This window comes from Toxotes jaculatrix, chromosome 3 (assembly GCF_017976425.1).
Source record: "Toxotes jaculatrix isolate fToxJac2 chromosome 3, fToxJac2.pri, whole genome shotgun sequence".
Lineage (NCBI taxonomy): Eukaryota > Metazoa > Chordata > Actinopteri > Toxotidae > Toxotes > Toxotes jaculatrix.
Genome location: NC_054396.1, coordinates 14,199,397 through 14,215,329, shown reverse-complemented (window position 1 = coordinate 14,215,329; position 15,933 = coordinate 14,199,397). Strand labels below are relative to the sequence as shown.

At 39.1% G+C, this 15,933-nt stretch overlaps 2 protein-coding genes across 4 annotated transcripts; both read left to right on the top strand.

The window, feature by feature from the left end:
- Positions 1-223: 223 nt before the first annotated feature.
- Positions 224-2,582, top strand: pfdn5 (prefoldin 5). Its single transcript, XM_041034131.1, has 6 exons — positions 224-316; positions 679-781; positions 1,142-1,173; positions 1,297-1,371; positions 1,496-1,601; positions 2,237-2,582. The coding sequence occupies exons 1-6, from the start codon at positions 251-253 to the stop codon at positions 2,320-2,322; spliced, it is 468 nt and encodes a 155-aa protein (XP_040890065.1). The 5' UTR covers positions 224-250; the 3' UTR covers positions 2,323-2,582.
- A 2,113-nt stretch (positions 2,583-4,695) lies between these two features.
- Positions 4,696-15,572, top strand: larp4ab (La ribonucleoprotein 4Ab). Of its 3 annotated transcripts, XM_041034085.1 has the most exons (16): positions 4,696-4,751; positions 4,854-4,933; positions 6,368-6,506; positions 6,847-7,087; positions 7,449-7,585; positions 7,981-8,084; positions 8,264-8,374; positions 8,843-8,896; positions 9,743-9,955; positions 10,236-10,339; positions 10,908-11,150; positions 11,434-11,485; positions 11,688-11,852; positions 11,955-12,088; positions 12,180-12,357; positions 12,709-15,572. In XM_041034085.1, exons 2-16 carry the CDS (start codon positions 4,931-4,933, stop codon positions 13,084-13,086), a joined length of 2,256 nt encoding a protein of 751 aa, XP_040890019.1. In that variant the 5' UTR covers positions 4,696-4,751; positions 4,854-4,930; the 3' UTR covers positions 13,087-15,572. The 3 variants fall into 3 exon arrangements, with proteins under 3 accessions (XP_040890019.1, XP_040890018.1, XP_040890017.1); XM_041034084.1 differs by lacking the exon at positions 4,696-4,751 and having other exon boundaries at positions 4,797-4,933; XM_041034083.1 differs by lacking the exons at positions 4,696-4,751; positions 4,854-4,933 and having other exon boundaries at positions 6,362-6,506.
- Positions 15,573-15,933: the final 361 nt, after the last annotated feature.

Here is a 15,933-nt window from a genome sequence, read left to right as displayed (position 1 = left end):
TAAATTAACTGATAAATAAAACCTATACGTATTATTTTTTTGAAAGCACCCTCACAGTATTGTATTTTGCTGTATTTTGGTACTGTATGTGTAATTTATATGACTGATGTACATTTAAAGTGACAATATCGCAGTGGTTTAGAGCCGTTGTATCGTCGTGTCTTGTCCGCAAGGGGGCGACGTTTCAGATTAATGACGGTCCTTCACCCGGAAACAGTCACAAAGGGTCACCTGGCATCGCGCTTCCAACATGGCGGTGAATCTGGCAGACCTCTCCCTACCTCAGTTAGAGGGACTGAAAAACCAACTAGACCAGGTAAAATCGAAAGCTTTAGTAGATTTCAGTTCTGGATGTGTACTTTGATATGGACTTTATTATGACGATAGTCTGGATGAAAGCGGGGCGGTGGTTTAGCTAACTAGCACCTCCAGAGGCCAACGGTGCTAACGTTAGTTAAATGCCACCCGGTGTGTAACGTTAATGTTGTATGTCTCTCATCATTTTGCGCTTTACATATTAGCATAACGTTATGGGACCACTCTTGCCAGTAAGCGAGATGTAAATGGAAATTATTTAAAATTATTCTCATGTTAAATGCGTGTTAAATGTGTTAAAATCTGCACATTAATTTCCCTGCTCAGGATGAATAAACTTGTCTGAATTTGAATCTTTTGCAGGAGATTGAGTTCTTGACATCTTCAATAGGTCAGCTCAAAGTTGTCCAGACCAAGTATGTCGAAGCAAAAGATAGTTTGAATGTTCTAAACAAAAACAATAAAGGTGAGTGAAATACATTTTACTATCTTATGCCTCATTAAGCCTTTAACAGAGTCACTGGAATGACTGATAAAAACAAATGTAACTCAACAGTAGGCTCTTCAGTCCCTGTGATAAACAAGGTTGCCCTCTTCTGTACGCTGGAATAAAAGTTGAGCCTATACATAATCGATCTGGTAAAATCAGCTAATGTAAAAATAATTATTTTCAAATAATTCACTATACATCTGTGTGCTGTACAAAGTAATAAAATATGCATTTTTTCTTTTAAGGTGTTTAAGAAATTATCCACCACGCCTTTGAATCTGCAGCTGAAATTGATTATTTGTTCAACTTTGACCTTTTCTCTCCTTTCTTGTGCAGGAAAAGAATTGCTCGTGCCTCTCACCAGTTCTGTATCCTTCATTAAAATGGGGCAGCCAGCAGTTACTATTTTGCAGTTTTGTGAGATGTGCTTTAAATGAAGTCATGTGTCTCTTGAGATATATATGCTTGTCCTTGACATGGCTTCTTCTCAGATGTATGTCCCTGGAACATTAAATGACGTGGAGCATGTTTTAGTGGATGTGGGGACAGGATATTATGTTGAGAAGGTAAAAATAATATTTGCAATGTGAAAGCCCATAGTTTAATCATTCATTTCCACTTATTCACATAATATAGAAAAAGTGTTACGTGAATTTTATTTATACCCCTGCGTTTGCCTTGTCTCTGTAGAACGTGGAAGACTCGAAGGCATTCTTCAAGCGCAAAATAGACTTCCTCACAAAGCAGATAGAAAAAATTCAGCCAGCCCTTCAGGAAAAACATGCCATGAAACAAGGTAAGGCCAACTATATTTTCCATAGATTATTTCTCCCTTACTGTTATGTGCCAAATGTCATCACAATTTCCTATTACAAAGATGTAAAGATGTACATGTTGATGCTCCAATACTCCCACATCTTTTACTAATACACTGGATATGGCAAGGCAAGTCCTAAGAAATGCTAACGTTTTCAGTTTGCACACAGGCGGTATACCACTGGTTTTGTCTGTGTACACCTGTACGCTAGATTTGAAATTAAATATTATTGTTTAATTAAAGTTCCACTGTTTTGCAGCGGTGTATTGACAAGAACCAACTAACCAATGATATGACTAAATTAGTCTATTCCCTTTCCTATCACCTTCTTCATGTACTTACCCTGTGGAGGTTATATATACTATTCACATTAAAGCCATTAATACTAGACGGACAGTATGTTACAAAAAAATGCAGTTCACTAATATACCTCTTTTGATTTGACAAAACATGGCGGCTTCAATTTTACAAAAAACTACAGATCAAAATAAGAAGACCTGGCGGTGTAAAATATTGTAATTTCATTCGTCATGACATCAACCACAACCTCATCCTTTGGTTCGGGACAAAGGTGATGCACCTGTTTACTTAATAAATTGTGTTTTGTCTTGCAGCTGTAATTGAAGTAATGAGCATGAAGATCCAGCAACTACAACAGAGCCAACAGACATCACAGATGGCTGGGACCACCAAGGCTTAATAAGAACACCTGTTCTTCATTATTGGGGGGAATTTTTATGTTTGTGTGCAAAAAGAAAAAGAAAATGCCCTTCATTAACCCAGTGAAGTAATGTTGAATACTGAAGAATAAAAAATTAAATGTTTTTGTTTCTATCTGAAGTGCACAAACCTGGTCACCAGTAAAGTAAAATAGGTTATTGTCACGGTAAAGCAATCACATGTACTTGGTCAATTTTAGAATAATTTAATTGGGTTTGCATAATTAAAAAGGTCACTGTGCATTTAAGGAATATTTATGTTGGGTTTTTTTTCCATTGCTTTGTTTCTGTCAGTGGTATCCACTACCAAGAACTAGTTTGTCATTTTTATTAGACTTATAAATACAAGTAAACTAAACAAAGTCTTTGACACAACTTTTAAGGCCCTGCGCACACACACAGGTGTTTTCCCTTATTCTGGTTGTTTGGCTGTACTGGGAATTACATGAGGTAACCGGACTCCATAAAGTGTGAACACATCCACAGATTCTGGTGTGGATGTCTAATCAGCCTCAAGTGAAATCCCCTGTGGGTGGAACGTGGGTGTGTGCAGCTTTAAAATAGGAAGTGATGGCAGGACTGTGAAACAGAGCAGAACACCACTTGTTCAGTGTGTGCAAGACCCCATGCAAATCAATTCCAGTACAAATATGAAGTCATAATCAAACAGGGCAACGTTTTACCAAGATATGCTCACTACAACTTCACTGAACAGTTACATTAACCAGTCATATAGCTGTTTCTTTGTACTATTATTAAAATGAATTAAAATGGGTTTCATAAAGTTAAATTTGAATTAAACCTGAGAGCAAGATTCACGATTCACAATGACATGGCTACACAGCCAGCATGCTGATATAAACGTTTTAAACTGCAGTTTGTTGTTATCAGCCCTAAATGGCTCTGCTTAAGCTCTTTTGACACTGTTAACCAAATCCTGTTTTTCCTAACCCTTAATTTTGTCAGTGTGGTAGATAAAATCAATAATTTTCCGCACCATCCTTGTTGTGACACTGTAAAGAGAGATATTCATATACATCGATTTCATGTGAGCAAATTTCACATTCAGATTCAAACTTTTTTAAAAGGAAGTGAACAAAGAAAACTAAAGGAGTACTTAGAAATGAGCAGAATTACATAGTTTCCAAACTGTTCATGGAGTCATGCCCTTTCCACTCAGCTTAGGAGTTTTGAATAAACAGTGTGTAGTCAGCAGTGGTGGAGTGTAACCAAGTATGTTTACTCAAGTCCATTTTTGAGAGACTTGTACTTACTACTTACTTGAGCATTTTCTTTTCATGTTACTTTATTCTTATACTCCAGAGGTAAATTTTTCACTTTTTCTTCTCTACATTTATTTGATGACAAATTAAGATTTCCGAACACAAAATATATGAGTTTATAAAATATGGTGATTTGTTATAGATTAAATTACCAGAATATAAAAGTAGAGCTTAAATTAGTTGAGAAACTGATCAGTTGATTAACAACAACAAACCTTTAATGGTTCCAGCTTCTCATATGTGACGATTTGCTGCTTTTCCTTTTATTTAATTTTACATTACATTTTGAGATTTGAGCTACTGATTGAACAAAACAAGCATTGTGAAGGTGTCACTCCCAGAATCCAGTTTACTGATCCAATGAAACTGTGACTTTAATTATTTTACGAATTTTTACAAACCAATCAAGTTAATCGAGAAAACAAGAGAATCCACAATGAAAATAATCACCGACTACAGTTATATGAAGTTCAAAATCAAATGAAGTTCATTTTAACCTACTAAACCCGTAAAATGTTACTTAAACATTGATGCATTAGTAATAACAATAATAATTATTGCACAATAATGCATACTTTTACTTAAGTAACATTTTCAAAGCAGGAATGGGGCATTAATACAATATGGTATTAGTACTTTAGTAAAGTCTCTGAATACTTCTCTCCCCACAGTCAGCCAGTGGTAGTGAGTTCGTTTGGTAAGTCCGATGTAAATATAGATCGGTTATGGCATGGACCGAACGGGTCGGTGTGTTGCGTCGTTATTACAAGGCATGTCTCACAAGTCAATGGTGTCCCCTCCTCCAGCCGCACTGTCCCCACACAGAGGTCAGCCTGCGGTTGCTACGCTGCGTTGTTAGCGTTGCTGTTGCCGGGGAGGCAGAGGTGGAGGCGGAGTGCAGCTTGTTGGGACGGACGGTGGCAGACAGAGGACGCAGCTGTCACATGCTGGATGAACGGTGCCTCGAAGCTGACCTGTAAGATGAGGAATTGAGCAGAGGAACATATTTCGTAAATGGGAAACGATTTTTACTAGAGAAAAAAAAACAGCAGTTAGTCTTAAGTTAAAAGCTTTCAAAGTTGAGGTCCGTGCGGAGGCACCGTTTGGACTGGAGCACGTTCGGCCGTGTGAGTAACGTTACCAGTTGCCGGGGAGACGGTAGTTAAGCGGAGAAAGCGACTACGGGACACTATAAATAAGTACGACCAATAATTTTTAAACCTTCGCAGGAGAATAAATCCAGCGGGGCGATTAAATCCCTCGGAGCCGAAGAAGGACATCGTAAGAAGGCGAGGATCAAAGCAGCATGGTGAGTTTTGGGCCTGGACGCTGGCACGCTAGCTAACATGCGACAACCTGTTTGCGTCCTTCCTCCCGTTTGACTCGTGCTGTCTGAACACGACTAAACACCTTGACTATGTAAAATCAACTTTTCAATTCAGCCATTGTTATATAGCATTCACGCTTAGAAATTCAACTTTTGTTTATTTACATGAGCAGTTAATCATGTGTTACTGTCAACCTGTCAAACAAATTAGCTAAGGATAGCAGTGTAAAGTAAGGCCGGTTCTCACTGGTTTGCTAGTAAACTTAAGCTAGTTAGCTAAAGGCGAGTATTTATGGTGCCGCTTGTTACCATATGGCAGACGGCTAAACAACCATTAAACAAGCCTAATGTACCCTGCCAACACGTGTTTGACAACATATTAAATTGGAAAAATTGTGACATCTTGCTCCGTAACAAGTTGCGCTAAACGTATAATTTAATTTAATTCAATTTCGCTGTATTTGTTGCAACTACTGCAAGTGATTTGTGTTAAATGTTAGCTGTTACACAACTGTAGCTAAATAGCTATCAAAGGGTTCTGTGATAAAGGTCGTGACACTGCGCAGCGGAGACGTTAACTTTGAAATTAGATCAGAGCGGGGATAATTTAATAATCAAGTAACCACAAACGCACTATCTAGAATCCGCTTTATTTATGTTCATTTTAAGAGAAACGATGGCGTTTTGAATATCGTGCCATGTTTTAAGTTGCATGGGCACGTCGGCGCCATGTGCTCTTTCTTCCTGATCCTCAAACCAACGATACTTGGCTTCACTTTATGCCCAGGGCCGCTAAATTATTACCAAATTTTAGATAGCAGACAGAGGTTGCGAGACTTTGAGCCATTTACTGGTATCACATCAGTGACTGAAGCGCTCTTGAGGTTTTGAAATGGATGACAGGTCTAAATGTATTGTTCAAGTCACGCTGAAGCTCACAGGCGGACCTGCGCCATGTATGGTTACATGTGACCGTTTGAGAGGCGGGGCACTAGTGATAAGGAAGCCAATGAAAACCCGCTGAGGTCATAGTGTGTGTGTGTGTGTGCGCGCGCGTGTCGAGGCCTTGCAAAGACGCAAAGCTGGATTACAGGTTCTCGTATTAACTTGTTTCATTCATTGGATTGGCCATGGTATATTTGAGTGAGGGAGTCTACTCTGAGCCTTGTGGGGGCTTAACGCTGTTATTCTGAGGTATAATACCGAGTGGTCGTATTTTAAAGGCATGCCTGAATGGCTTGCCACATGTAAAAATTGCTTTCATACCTTATTCATTACTTACTAATTGCATGCTGATCTTTTCTCCCTCTACAATACCACCAGTCTGTCTACTTGGCTCCAGTATTAAAAAATGAAAACAAGTGTGAACCTGAAACAATTTTCTAAAACGTGCTGTGTATTCTTATAATCATGCAGGTTACCACAAAGGGAGCGGGTCTGAATCCCAATGCTAAAGTGTGGCAGGAGGTCCCTGCCCACCAGAATGACATCTCAGAGGGGCCAGAGGATTCTCCTTGGCTGCAGGCCTACCCTCCTCCCACTGAGATGACCAATGGTATGAGTATATTCAGTTCTGTGTGAAGAGAATGTTTTTCTAACTTTAGTTTATCTCCTTCTTTTCCTCATTCGTAAGAAATATAACTTAAACCAGTCTCTTCTGCATCGGTACAGCATTAAAGTATGGGGTTAGACCATGTGTGATATGTATAGGCATGGCAAGTATTTCTTAAACATTGCCAAGATAATTATAGATAGGTGTGGGATATTAGGAAATTTTATGTTTGTGTCCTCGGTTACAAAGCATGACAAAGCTTGTTAAGAGTTTAATGCGTTGGTGTCTAAACATGACAGTTATTTCACAACCATTTTGTTACTGCCTGCCTCCTCTGTCTTAGGTTATGCAGATGTTCCTTCTGCAGGGGGTAAAGGATATGACACTGAATATCCTGACAGCACTGCTGACTGTACCCCTGGACCCACAGAGGGTACTGGGAATGGCATCCATCACCCTGACTATCTAGTATTTGACCCGCAAAATGAATCAGCCATAGATGGGGATGTTTCTAAGGAGCAACCGATGTCTGAGGAGAGCCTGAGAGCGACTTTGAAGAAACAGCTTGAGTTCTGCTTTTCTAGGTGAGTACTGAATAAGAGTAGCAATGTAGTCATACTGTATGTGTATGTGTGTACATTTAATTCTTCAAGTTGGCAGTTTGATTGGAGAGTGATTTCTTTATTGACTCAGTTGTGAAAACCATGATTCAGTTCACAGTTGAACTGAATCACTTTTCCCACAGGGTGAACACCTGTATTTTGAACATTAACATGAGACACAGAATTTGTAATCGATACACTAAATGAATCAGTTCATGTATGATTGATTAGATCTTGTTTTCAATCAGAGTTCTAATGTTGTGAGATGGAAGTATTCAGAATGTTTCTATTGTGGCGGTCCAGGTAGTTTTTAGACCAATGTTTGGGTTTTTAATGTTTGCAGAGAGAACCTCTCGAAGGACCTGTATCTGATATCCCAGATGGACAGTGATCAGTTTGTTCCCATCTGGACCATTGCTTGCATAGAGGACATCAAAGCCCTCACCACTGACATGGACCTCATTCTGGATGTACTGCGAGGTACTGTTGCTGCTGCTGTCCCCCGAATTTGTGAGAAATGTAAAAGGCACAAAAATGTAAAATGTGACAAACTTCATCAACAGCATAAGAAACTAAAGGCATTTTTTGTGATTATGTAAAACAACAAAAGCCAAATGTACAGTATAATATGTGAGGCTATTTTTTAGAGTGGTCACCTGTTAAACTGAAAAAACTGTAGAATTTCCACTCACACTCAGTGTTTTGTAGTCATTAAAAAAAAAAAATCCAGACATAAACAAAAGATAAAATTCTGCAGATGCATGCTAGAGAGAGGGACATATTCTTCAACCACACACTGCGTAGTTGTATGATGGGCTCTCACGTTCCTTCAATATGCTGAAAACACTAATATTTTGGTTGTGTCTTTGTTACAGCCTCTCCCATGGTGCAAGTGGACGAAACTGGAGAGAAGGTTCGGCCAAACCACAGTCGCTGTATCATTATTCTGAGAGAGGTGCCAGAGACTACACCAGTTGAGGTAAGGACAACTTGTACTGCAAATTTAGCACGGTCCTCAGCATCCACCCTTGTCACTTATTCACAGTAAATCCTACAAACAAGGTGCTGGCACATGATTGTGTTTGCTTTGAATGTGATCAGACATAGCTGCTGACAAGTGGCCAGTTACTCACACAATATCTTGTATCTCTTTTGCAGGAGGTGGAGGCTCTTTTTAAGAGTGCAAACTGTCCAAAAGTGTTAAGTGCTGAGTTTGCACACAACAGCAATTGGTACATAACATTTCAGTCAGATATGGATGCGCTACAGGTATGTCTCCTCCTTAATAACCATGTGGCTTATCTTTGACCAACTTTCTGTGCAATTCTAAAGTTAGAATAGAGTTACTTGTTTAGTTTATATTTTGTATTAGTATGTCATGCATAATTTCTTAACGTAAAAAATGTAAGATGTAATTACTTGTTATGTGGCTGTCATCTGTTCTGGTTTTGTTATTCTTTAAAGGCGTAAGATTTTGATTTTATAGCTCTTGATTGCAATGGCCTGTTCCTACTACAATGTATTTTAAGAGTAGATTCTATTAAGAAACTGTGCAGTTTATTAAGAAAGCTTCGTCTTGTTATGGGCAAGTAACAGGTTTATAGTTATAAAGCACCAAAAATTATCTCAGTACTTTGGGAGTGAGAGGTAGAAAGCTTTTACTTTTTAATTTTAAAAAGGAACAAATCACATTTTTTTTATATTGTGAATGTTTGGTTCTTTTTTTTTTGTTCCCAGGCTTACAGATACCTAAGAGAGGAAGTGAAAATGTTCCAGGGAAAACCAATCATGGTAAGTTCTGTCATTGAAATACATAATGTAATTGACTTTATTCAGTATACTATGTTTTTATCCTAGACTGGATCATTGCCTATTATTGGTTCTAATTTAGACACTAGTATGGAGTACTAGTCAGGAAGCCATGTGTTACACAAGACTGGTTGTGTTGTCAGCTGTCACGTCACTACTCTCCAGGCTAGGCTGTTTGACTAAGCCATGGCCGCAGGAGTGACCTTGGGATTTGTGTGTACAGGGACTTGATAAGCATGGAGGAAGTCCAATGCTCTCTGCTTCTTTATTTGTCAGAACTGTCAAACACCCATATCTCCAGACAGTTTGATTGCCCTTCTTATCACAGTATGACATTTACCTTTGTATTTCAGGTATCTAATACATCTTTTTTTCATCTGGACTTTGATTTGACCTTGTGTGCGCTATTTCTCCTGATAAAACAAATGAGGCTGTGACTTGTTAATGGTCCTGTCTAAACCCCAGTGATGATCAGTATCGCGCTTGGAAGGACCCATAGGCACTGTGGCTGGCTGGGACAAACTTTTCATCTGTAGTTCTCTATAAATCTGCTGTATCTCTGCTGCTGCTTCTACTCTTTACCTCCACTCTCCCTCATCCTCCTTCACTTTCCCCTAACCCCCTCCCCCCAAATCCCCCCTCCCTTTCCCCTAGTCAGAGCGGTGTTTTATGGCCTAATGACCGTGAGATTATGAGATCTGAGGGGACTAATGGACATTATACAGAGCTACTGTGTACCTACAATGTACAGGTGCAGTGTAAGTTTGACATCTTTAAACATAACACACACCTGAACCCCTTTTTTTTTCTTTTTTTCCTCCCCTACAGGCCCGCATTAAGGCCATTAACACATTCTTTGGTAAGAATGGCTTCCGCAGCGTGGACTCGAGTGTGTACAGTCAGCATTCCCAGCCACAGGCCCAGTATGGCTCCTCTGTCTATATGCAGCAGATGTACAGCCCCCAGCAGCAGTACCCTGTTTATCCTGTGGTGTCTCCCTCCTGGAACCCTTCAGTCATGCCTTACTTTGAAACGCCACTGGTGAGAGTTTCAGTCATAATGTCTTACAAAATAAGATTTGATTGTCCAGAGGCTTCAGAAAAGAAGAATAAAAAAAGGTTTAACACTGATGTTGAAACCGAATTGTATTAAGGTCATCATAATAGTACCTAATGCCAAAGCCTTCTAGCTCATGCCTGGACAGTTAATGTGATGTTCTCAGCTTCACTTCATATAAAGATGTATTGTTTAGAGCATGAGAGATCTTTTTTTCTGGAGGACATTGTATAATTGGATTTCCTACCACTGTTGTAATCTCTAGGCACCTTTCCCTAATGGTGGATTCATGAATGGTTACAACACTCATGGGAACTACAAAGCAAATTCAAGCTCCATCAACACCCATCGACCCATGAGCAGGAACCGGTAAGTGCAAGTTAAAATTATCACATTTGTAGCAAATGTTAATTATCCAAGGATATTCATTTGTCTCCTCTCTCACAGTATCTACTTTAATTGCACAAACACATGTACTTGTCACCTGTATGATGCTATGTGATTTATGTCATGTAAAAGAATTCACAAATGGTCAAGGCATTATATTTACCACACATAAAACCAATGATGTTAAAAGCCTTAGTAAATTGATTTCATTGTTGCCTTTTGAGATGTGTAAGTTGTATTTGTTTGAATATCTGCATTTGTTTGAATTTGGTCCACGACGTTGTAGGAAATGTCTACAAATTAGCCTCCTCTGACATTGATGCTTTAGAAGCATAAAAAATGACATTCTAATTGAATCATCTCCCTTGTGCCTTAGCATTGTCACATGCTTTAAAATTCACCCACCCTCACACTCACCAACAATGGGTTCTCCCTCTCTTTTTGCTTGAGTTATAGATTGTAATGCCAAAACCCTGAAATATTAAAATGTACTTATTTCATGGTAGAGCTTGCATCGCTTAAGAATTGCGTGTCCTTTGTGTATGCACAGAAACCATGTGAAGGGTCACCATAGGCCAGCTGACACGCCCCCTTCTTCTCCTTCTTCTTCTTTGACTCCGGGGGCTCTGATGGATGGCCTGTCTGGTCCCTTGAGTCCACAGCCCCTCCAGACATCAGGGACACTGAGTGGCACCACTTCAGGGCCAGTCTCTCGGCCTTCTTTCAGCCTTAAAGACATTTCTCTACATGCCAACATATCCAATGGTGATCTGAGTGGGAGCGGACGGGGCAGGTGAGTTAATAATATCTTGCTTATTAACATTATGTCAGTTAAGATCTACAATCAAAATGTGACCGGCTAATGCATATTGAAGCATGTGTGTGCTATGGATATTTTCTGTTTCTTTTTCTTTGTTCTCTCACATTTTCCTCACCTCTCAAAGTTTAGGCTTTCAGTCTAGGCTTTCACAGTCAGTTCAGTAGCAATGCAAGAATTCCTTTTGGTGGTGTTTTGTTTTGTTTTTTTCCTTTTACTTGTAAATGTAACTTACGTAAGAAAAATTTCTTCATTGTAGGAGAGGTAGCCACAGAGGCATGAGGAGGAAAAGAGAAGATGAGCATACAACAGTGAGTATATTTCCTCTTTTATTATTTTTTTTTTTCTGAAATGAAGTACTAATTTCCACAAAACAATTGTTTCTACACATTGTAGACCAAAGGTATCGCAATGTTGTCAGTGGTCAATTTAATGTTTTGTGGTAAGCTTCAAGTTGTGTGCAGGATCGTTTCTTATCTTAAGTTTGGCATTTACTGAAATAAAAATTTGCAGCATCCTGTCCCTTTGATGGAGGCCAAGGTACCACCTCAACCCAAGTTTGACCTGGCAACTTCCAATTTTCCTCCTTTACCGGGATCCGTGGTCAGTATTCAGGGAGAAACCACACCAGAGATGCGCCTCTCTGATGTTGTACGTGGCCTAAAGGTGACCAACAAGGTAAATCTTTCCCTCTGTAATACACTGTACTCTGGAGACTTCTGTAAGCAGCATTTAAGATGCAGTTGTTTAAATTATATTTGAAATACTTTATTATTTCAGCCTGTGAGCCAAGAAGTTAATGAGACCCGACGCACAACCGTGTCAGAAGATCCTGTGAGCATACCAGATTCTGTGGCCCCGGCTGCTAAACCTACTCCTGTGACACCACAAACAATGACACTACCGGTCTCAAGGTACAGTTTTCTAAGAACTCATAAAATGTCAGTGGGTAAAAAGGACGTACAGGTGAAAAATGACACATCTTTTACTTTTATGTCGATTCAGTGGTTCTCCATCGGTAAAGGAAGAGGATAAAGCAGAACATCCAGTTCCAGAAGGAACGGCCTCTTCATCCACGCCTCCTGTTTCTCCAGCAGCTTCAGAACACACTCCCTCCACCTGCAGCCAGTCTGTTTCAACAGAAGCACCTTCTCCATCTCCCCCATCTCCAACATCAGACCTGGTAAGGCCTGCTTTCTTCCTCTGGAATACCACATTAGCTCCCTGTAACATCAGCTCATTGCTCCTTGTTGATTAAGTCATTGTAAGACCTTCTAACATAAAAACTCCTATAGAACCTATTCAGCTACTTCTCTGCTAAACTACCATTGCAACTTAATCCACTTCTCTGGTATTGATGTTTATGGTCATTGTGTTAATTATGGACTATTTAATACAGAATATTTAAATATTGATGATCATGTGGCATTCAAGTGGTCATAACCTTTGTGTTTGTTACACATGGTGAATTTCTTCATTGTTCTTGAACGTTTATATTTGGTCTTAAATCTTTCACCCATTATTCTTTAACCAGGGGCCAAGAAAGCTCAGCTATGCAGAGGTGTGCCAGAAGCTAGCCAAGGACAAGCCACCAGCACAGGCGCCCTCTCCCTCCCCTCCTGCCTCTTCAGTTACCCAACCCCTGCAAGAGCTCAAGGTCAACAGGGTTGAAGAGCCTTTGCCCAACTCCAGGCGCACAGCAGACAAACCAGAGAAAAATAGGGACAGCCGGCCACCTCGTCAACCTTTACGCACCTTCAGAGGGGCGAATGGCCAAGCCAGAGTCGGAGGTACAGGGCAGAAGATTCGGGAACATCAGAGAGGCCTGAGCACTGGCAAACAGTTTTCTCCACAGCGGGGCACCAGACGCAGTGGCAAGGAACAGAACATTCCCCCAAGGTCACCAAAATAGCTCAAGAAAGCATTTTAAACATGAACTAAAACAGAAATAAAAAAAATATATATGTAAATATATAATATATGTAAATAGACAGATGAATATATTTCACTTGACAAACTCTGTCAAAGAAAATCGTAACATTGTTGCAGACCTGAAATTATTCGAAAAGAATAAATAAAAGAATAAAATTCGAATAGAATAATATGTAGATATTCCTTTTAGTGGCCTGTAGTCTGCCAACAGAATCGCATACTGTGGAGGTGATAAAACATACTTTGTTTGAAGTAACATCACCACAAACAGGCTAAACCCTGTCTTTGTGTGTATGTGTGTGTATGTGTGTGTGTGTGTGTTTGAGAGAATGAGAGGGCGGAAGAGGGATCTCGTATCTTTAAAATATATGGTGTTCTAACATTCTAACATTTAGCAAGCTTTGTCAACATCCAAAATGACAATAAGGCACATGTGATTTCGTTCTTAGTGATTATTGTTTGCATGTTATTCATCAGATTTGTTTTTGGATTCATATCAAGGATATATGATGATTTATGAAATGGGAGATGTTGAATCCCTGGCAGAGTAATAGAAACATAAGGTCTGAATTTTGATGAGTAACAGTGTTTGAAGAAATTCTCATGATTGTGGAATCTTGCTGTACAAGTGATGCTGATGAAATACTAAGTTACATTGGTTCAAAACATTGTGTTATGCAATGATTATAATCCTTGAATGTTTTGGCAGTAGTTGTCTTTGTGAAGCAGATATTAGAACACTACTAACATTTGAAATAAGCAATGTAGTATAATTGGAGTAGATTTGCTTATGTATTTTTCGCTTGATTGAATCAGTGATTTAACTCTTGTGCAAATCAGTATGTCTTATAAATCAGTTGCTTAGAGTTTTTCGATGTCAACAAGAGCAGAAAGACTGTCTCCATGTTTTAAGAGACATCAATGATGCTGGTGTCCGTTTCACAGAGCACCATTAATGGGTTAGCCTGCCTGCCAGTTAGCTAGTTCACTCTGATAACTTATGGTGCACAGCTAACCTGCTAACCCACAGCTAAAGTTCAGAGAATCACCCACTAATCATGGTAACATAGGATATGGATAGTTCTGTATTTTGCAGTTGCAGTAAAGTTTTTTTTAGAGAAGTATAGTTGAGATATATATAGATATATAGATATAGATATCGAAGAATCATTGGTGACTTACATCTGCATGGGAACTGCTAAAACATAATGATCTGTGGGACCTTTTGTTTTATCCTCAATAGAAATTTGTCACCTCTTGATTAAAATAGCTGATGGTTGATGCTGTGGCCAGTGTCTCCTGTTAATTTGGTGACATTGCCTGCATTGTAGATTTTGACACAAGGCTTCAGATGAATGTAGTCTGTCAATGTAAAACCTCATTTGAGTTTTGTTTTGTAAATGTCTAGAGTATTAGCTTGAGTGTATATACAGGTCTTTTTTTTTTTTGATCTACATTGTTGATGTTCTGGTTTTCCTGCTGTAGAAGCTTTCTTTTAAGTTTCATTTTTCATCCCATTTTAATATTTTACTTTTCATGGTATTCAGTGTTTCTGTAATATTTGTGAATTGTGTAGACTGATCTGAGAAAAAAAAAAAACTTGGGTTATTGACAACTGAGCTGAATGCTGATCAGGGCTTATGGCTCAACGATCAGCAGTGTGTGTGAATTGAAAGCACTGTTAGTTGATCTCAAGACTTTTGATAATTACAACATTAAGAAAGGTGTTGCACAGAAATGATGAACTTGTGCTTCAGTGTGTTTTCATTTCATCTGAATAGTGTGTGGTGTTGCAAATGAAAATGAACAATGAGTGAAGGAAAGAATTACAGATTTTCAGGTTGAGGGAAATTAAAAAAGAAATGCCTTAGTGTATTGAGCCCTCCTCTTCTAGGGAATTTACTGTGGTGTACAGAATTTTATGTTTTGTTTTGTTTTTGTAATCAGTAGTTCAGCTGTCTCCTGTATACATGTATTTGTCTGTATCTGACAGTGTAAACTTGGGTGCGAGAGGGAGGGGGAGACTGCTTCTGCTTCAGACCACATGGAACTATTATCTCAAACCAAACCTCCAGTGCCTTAACAGTGTTTCATTTCAGTATAGAGTGCAAGAATTTTGAGCACATCGGTTACACTGATCAAGGCTGGTTAGTTGGTTGTCAAAGTCAACATGGTCAGGAGACACTTGGAGACACTATATCCTGTCCAATATAAATCTCAGATTTCCTGCAGCTGGTTGGAGTGGAGCTTAATGTGTATGTGCATGCTTGTCAATTGTTAGGTGTGTATGATAGTTTATTTTGTTAGCTTGTCAATGCAGTGTCAGTCTTGTATCAGAATCCTGCTTATAGCTCTCACAATCAAACATGGCATTGCAAAGTTTCAGCCAAGTACACACTGGTTTATCAAGTGAATATTTTATTACTGAGCCCGATGTATGAAAATAAAGATTTATTTTTAAAGTCTTGTCTTTTGTTAATGTGTTTGTCTACACAACATCATACTATTGCATCTGACCCAACTGCAGTTTTACATGCGGTGCATGTACAGTGAAATGTTCAACACTTCTAATGTGCGATCTGTTGAATTTTTTTTCTTTTTTCTGGCATTTGCCCCATTTTGCATAACTGATAGTGACAGACATGGGCAGTGTCTGTGTCCTGCCAACCACTGGAAAGGATTTTGTTGACGGATTTTTACATGGCATCTGTCGAGTAACTATCCAAAAATAACCTTAAACATTATATAACTGTTGTTGGCATTTTTGGCTTTTAATCTTTAGTTTGAGTGTCCACGATATTTCTGTTTTCTGTGACACTAACAACGA

What these genes read in the sequence shown, in the direction of transcription:
- pfdn5 (XM_041034131.1), top strand. Translation starts at nt 251, where the DNA reads ATGGCGGTGAATCTGGCAGACCTCTCCCTACCTCAGTTAGAGGGACTG. An exon ending in TCGTGCCTCTCACCAGTTCT is followed by an intron (nt 1,174 to 1,296) that starts GTATCCTTCATT and finishes GCTTCTTCTCAG; the next exon opens with ATGTATGTCCCTGGAACATT. An exon ending in CAGGATATTATGTTGAGAAG is followed by an intron (nt 1,372 to 1,495) that starts GTAAAAATAATA and finishes TTGTCTCTGTAG; the next exon opens with AACGTGGAAGACTCGAAGGC.
- larp4ab (XM_041034083.1), top strand. Translation starts at nt 6,362, where the DNA reads ATGCAGGTTACCACAAAGGGAGCGGGTCTGAATCCCAATGCTAAAGTG. An exon ending in CTTGAGTTCTGCTTTTCTAG is followed by an intron (nt 7,088 to 7,448) that starts GTGAGTACTGAA and finishes TAATGTTTGCAG; the next exon opens with AGAGAACCTCTCGAAGGACC. An exon ending in CAGAGACTACACCAGTTGAG is followed by an intron (nt 8,085 to 8,263) that starts GTAAGGACAACT and finishes TCTCTTTTGCAG; the next exon opens with GAGGTGGAGGCTCTTTTTAA.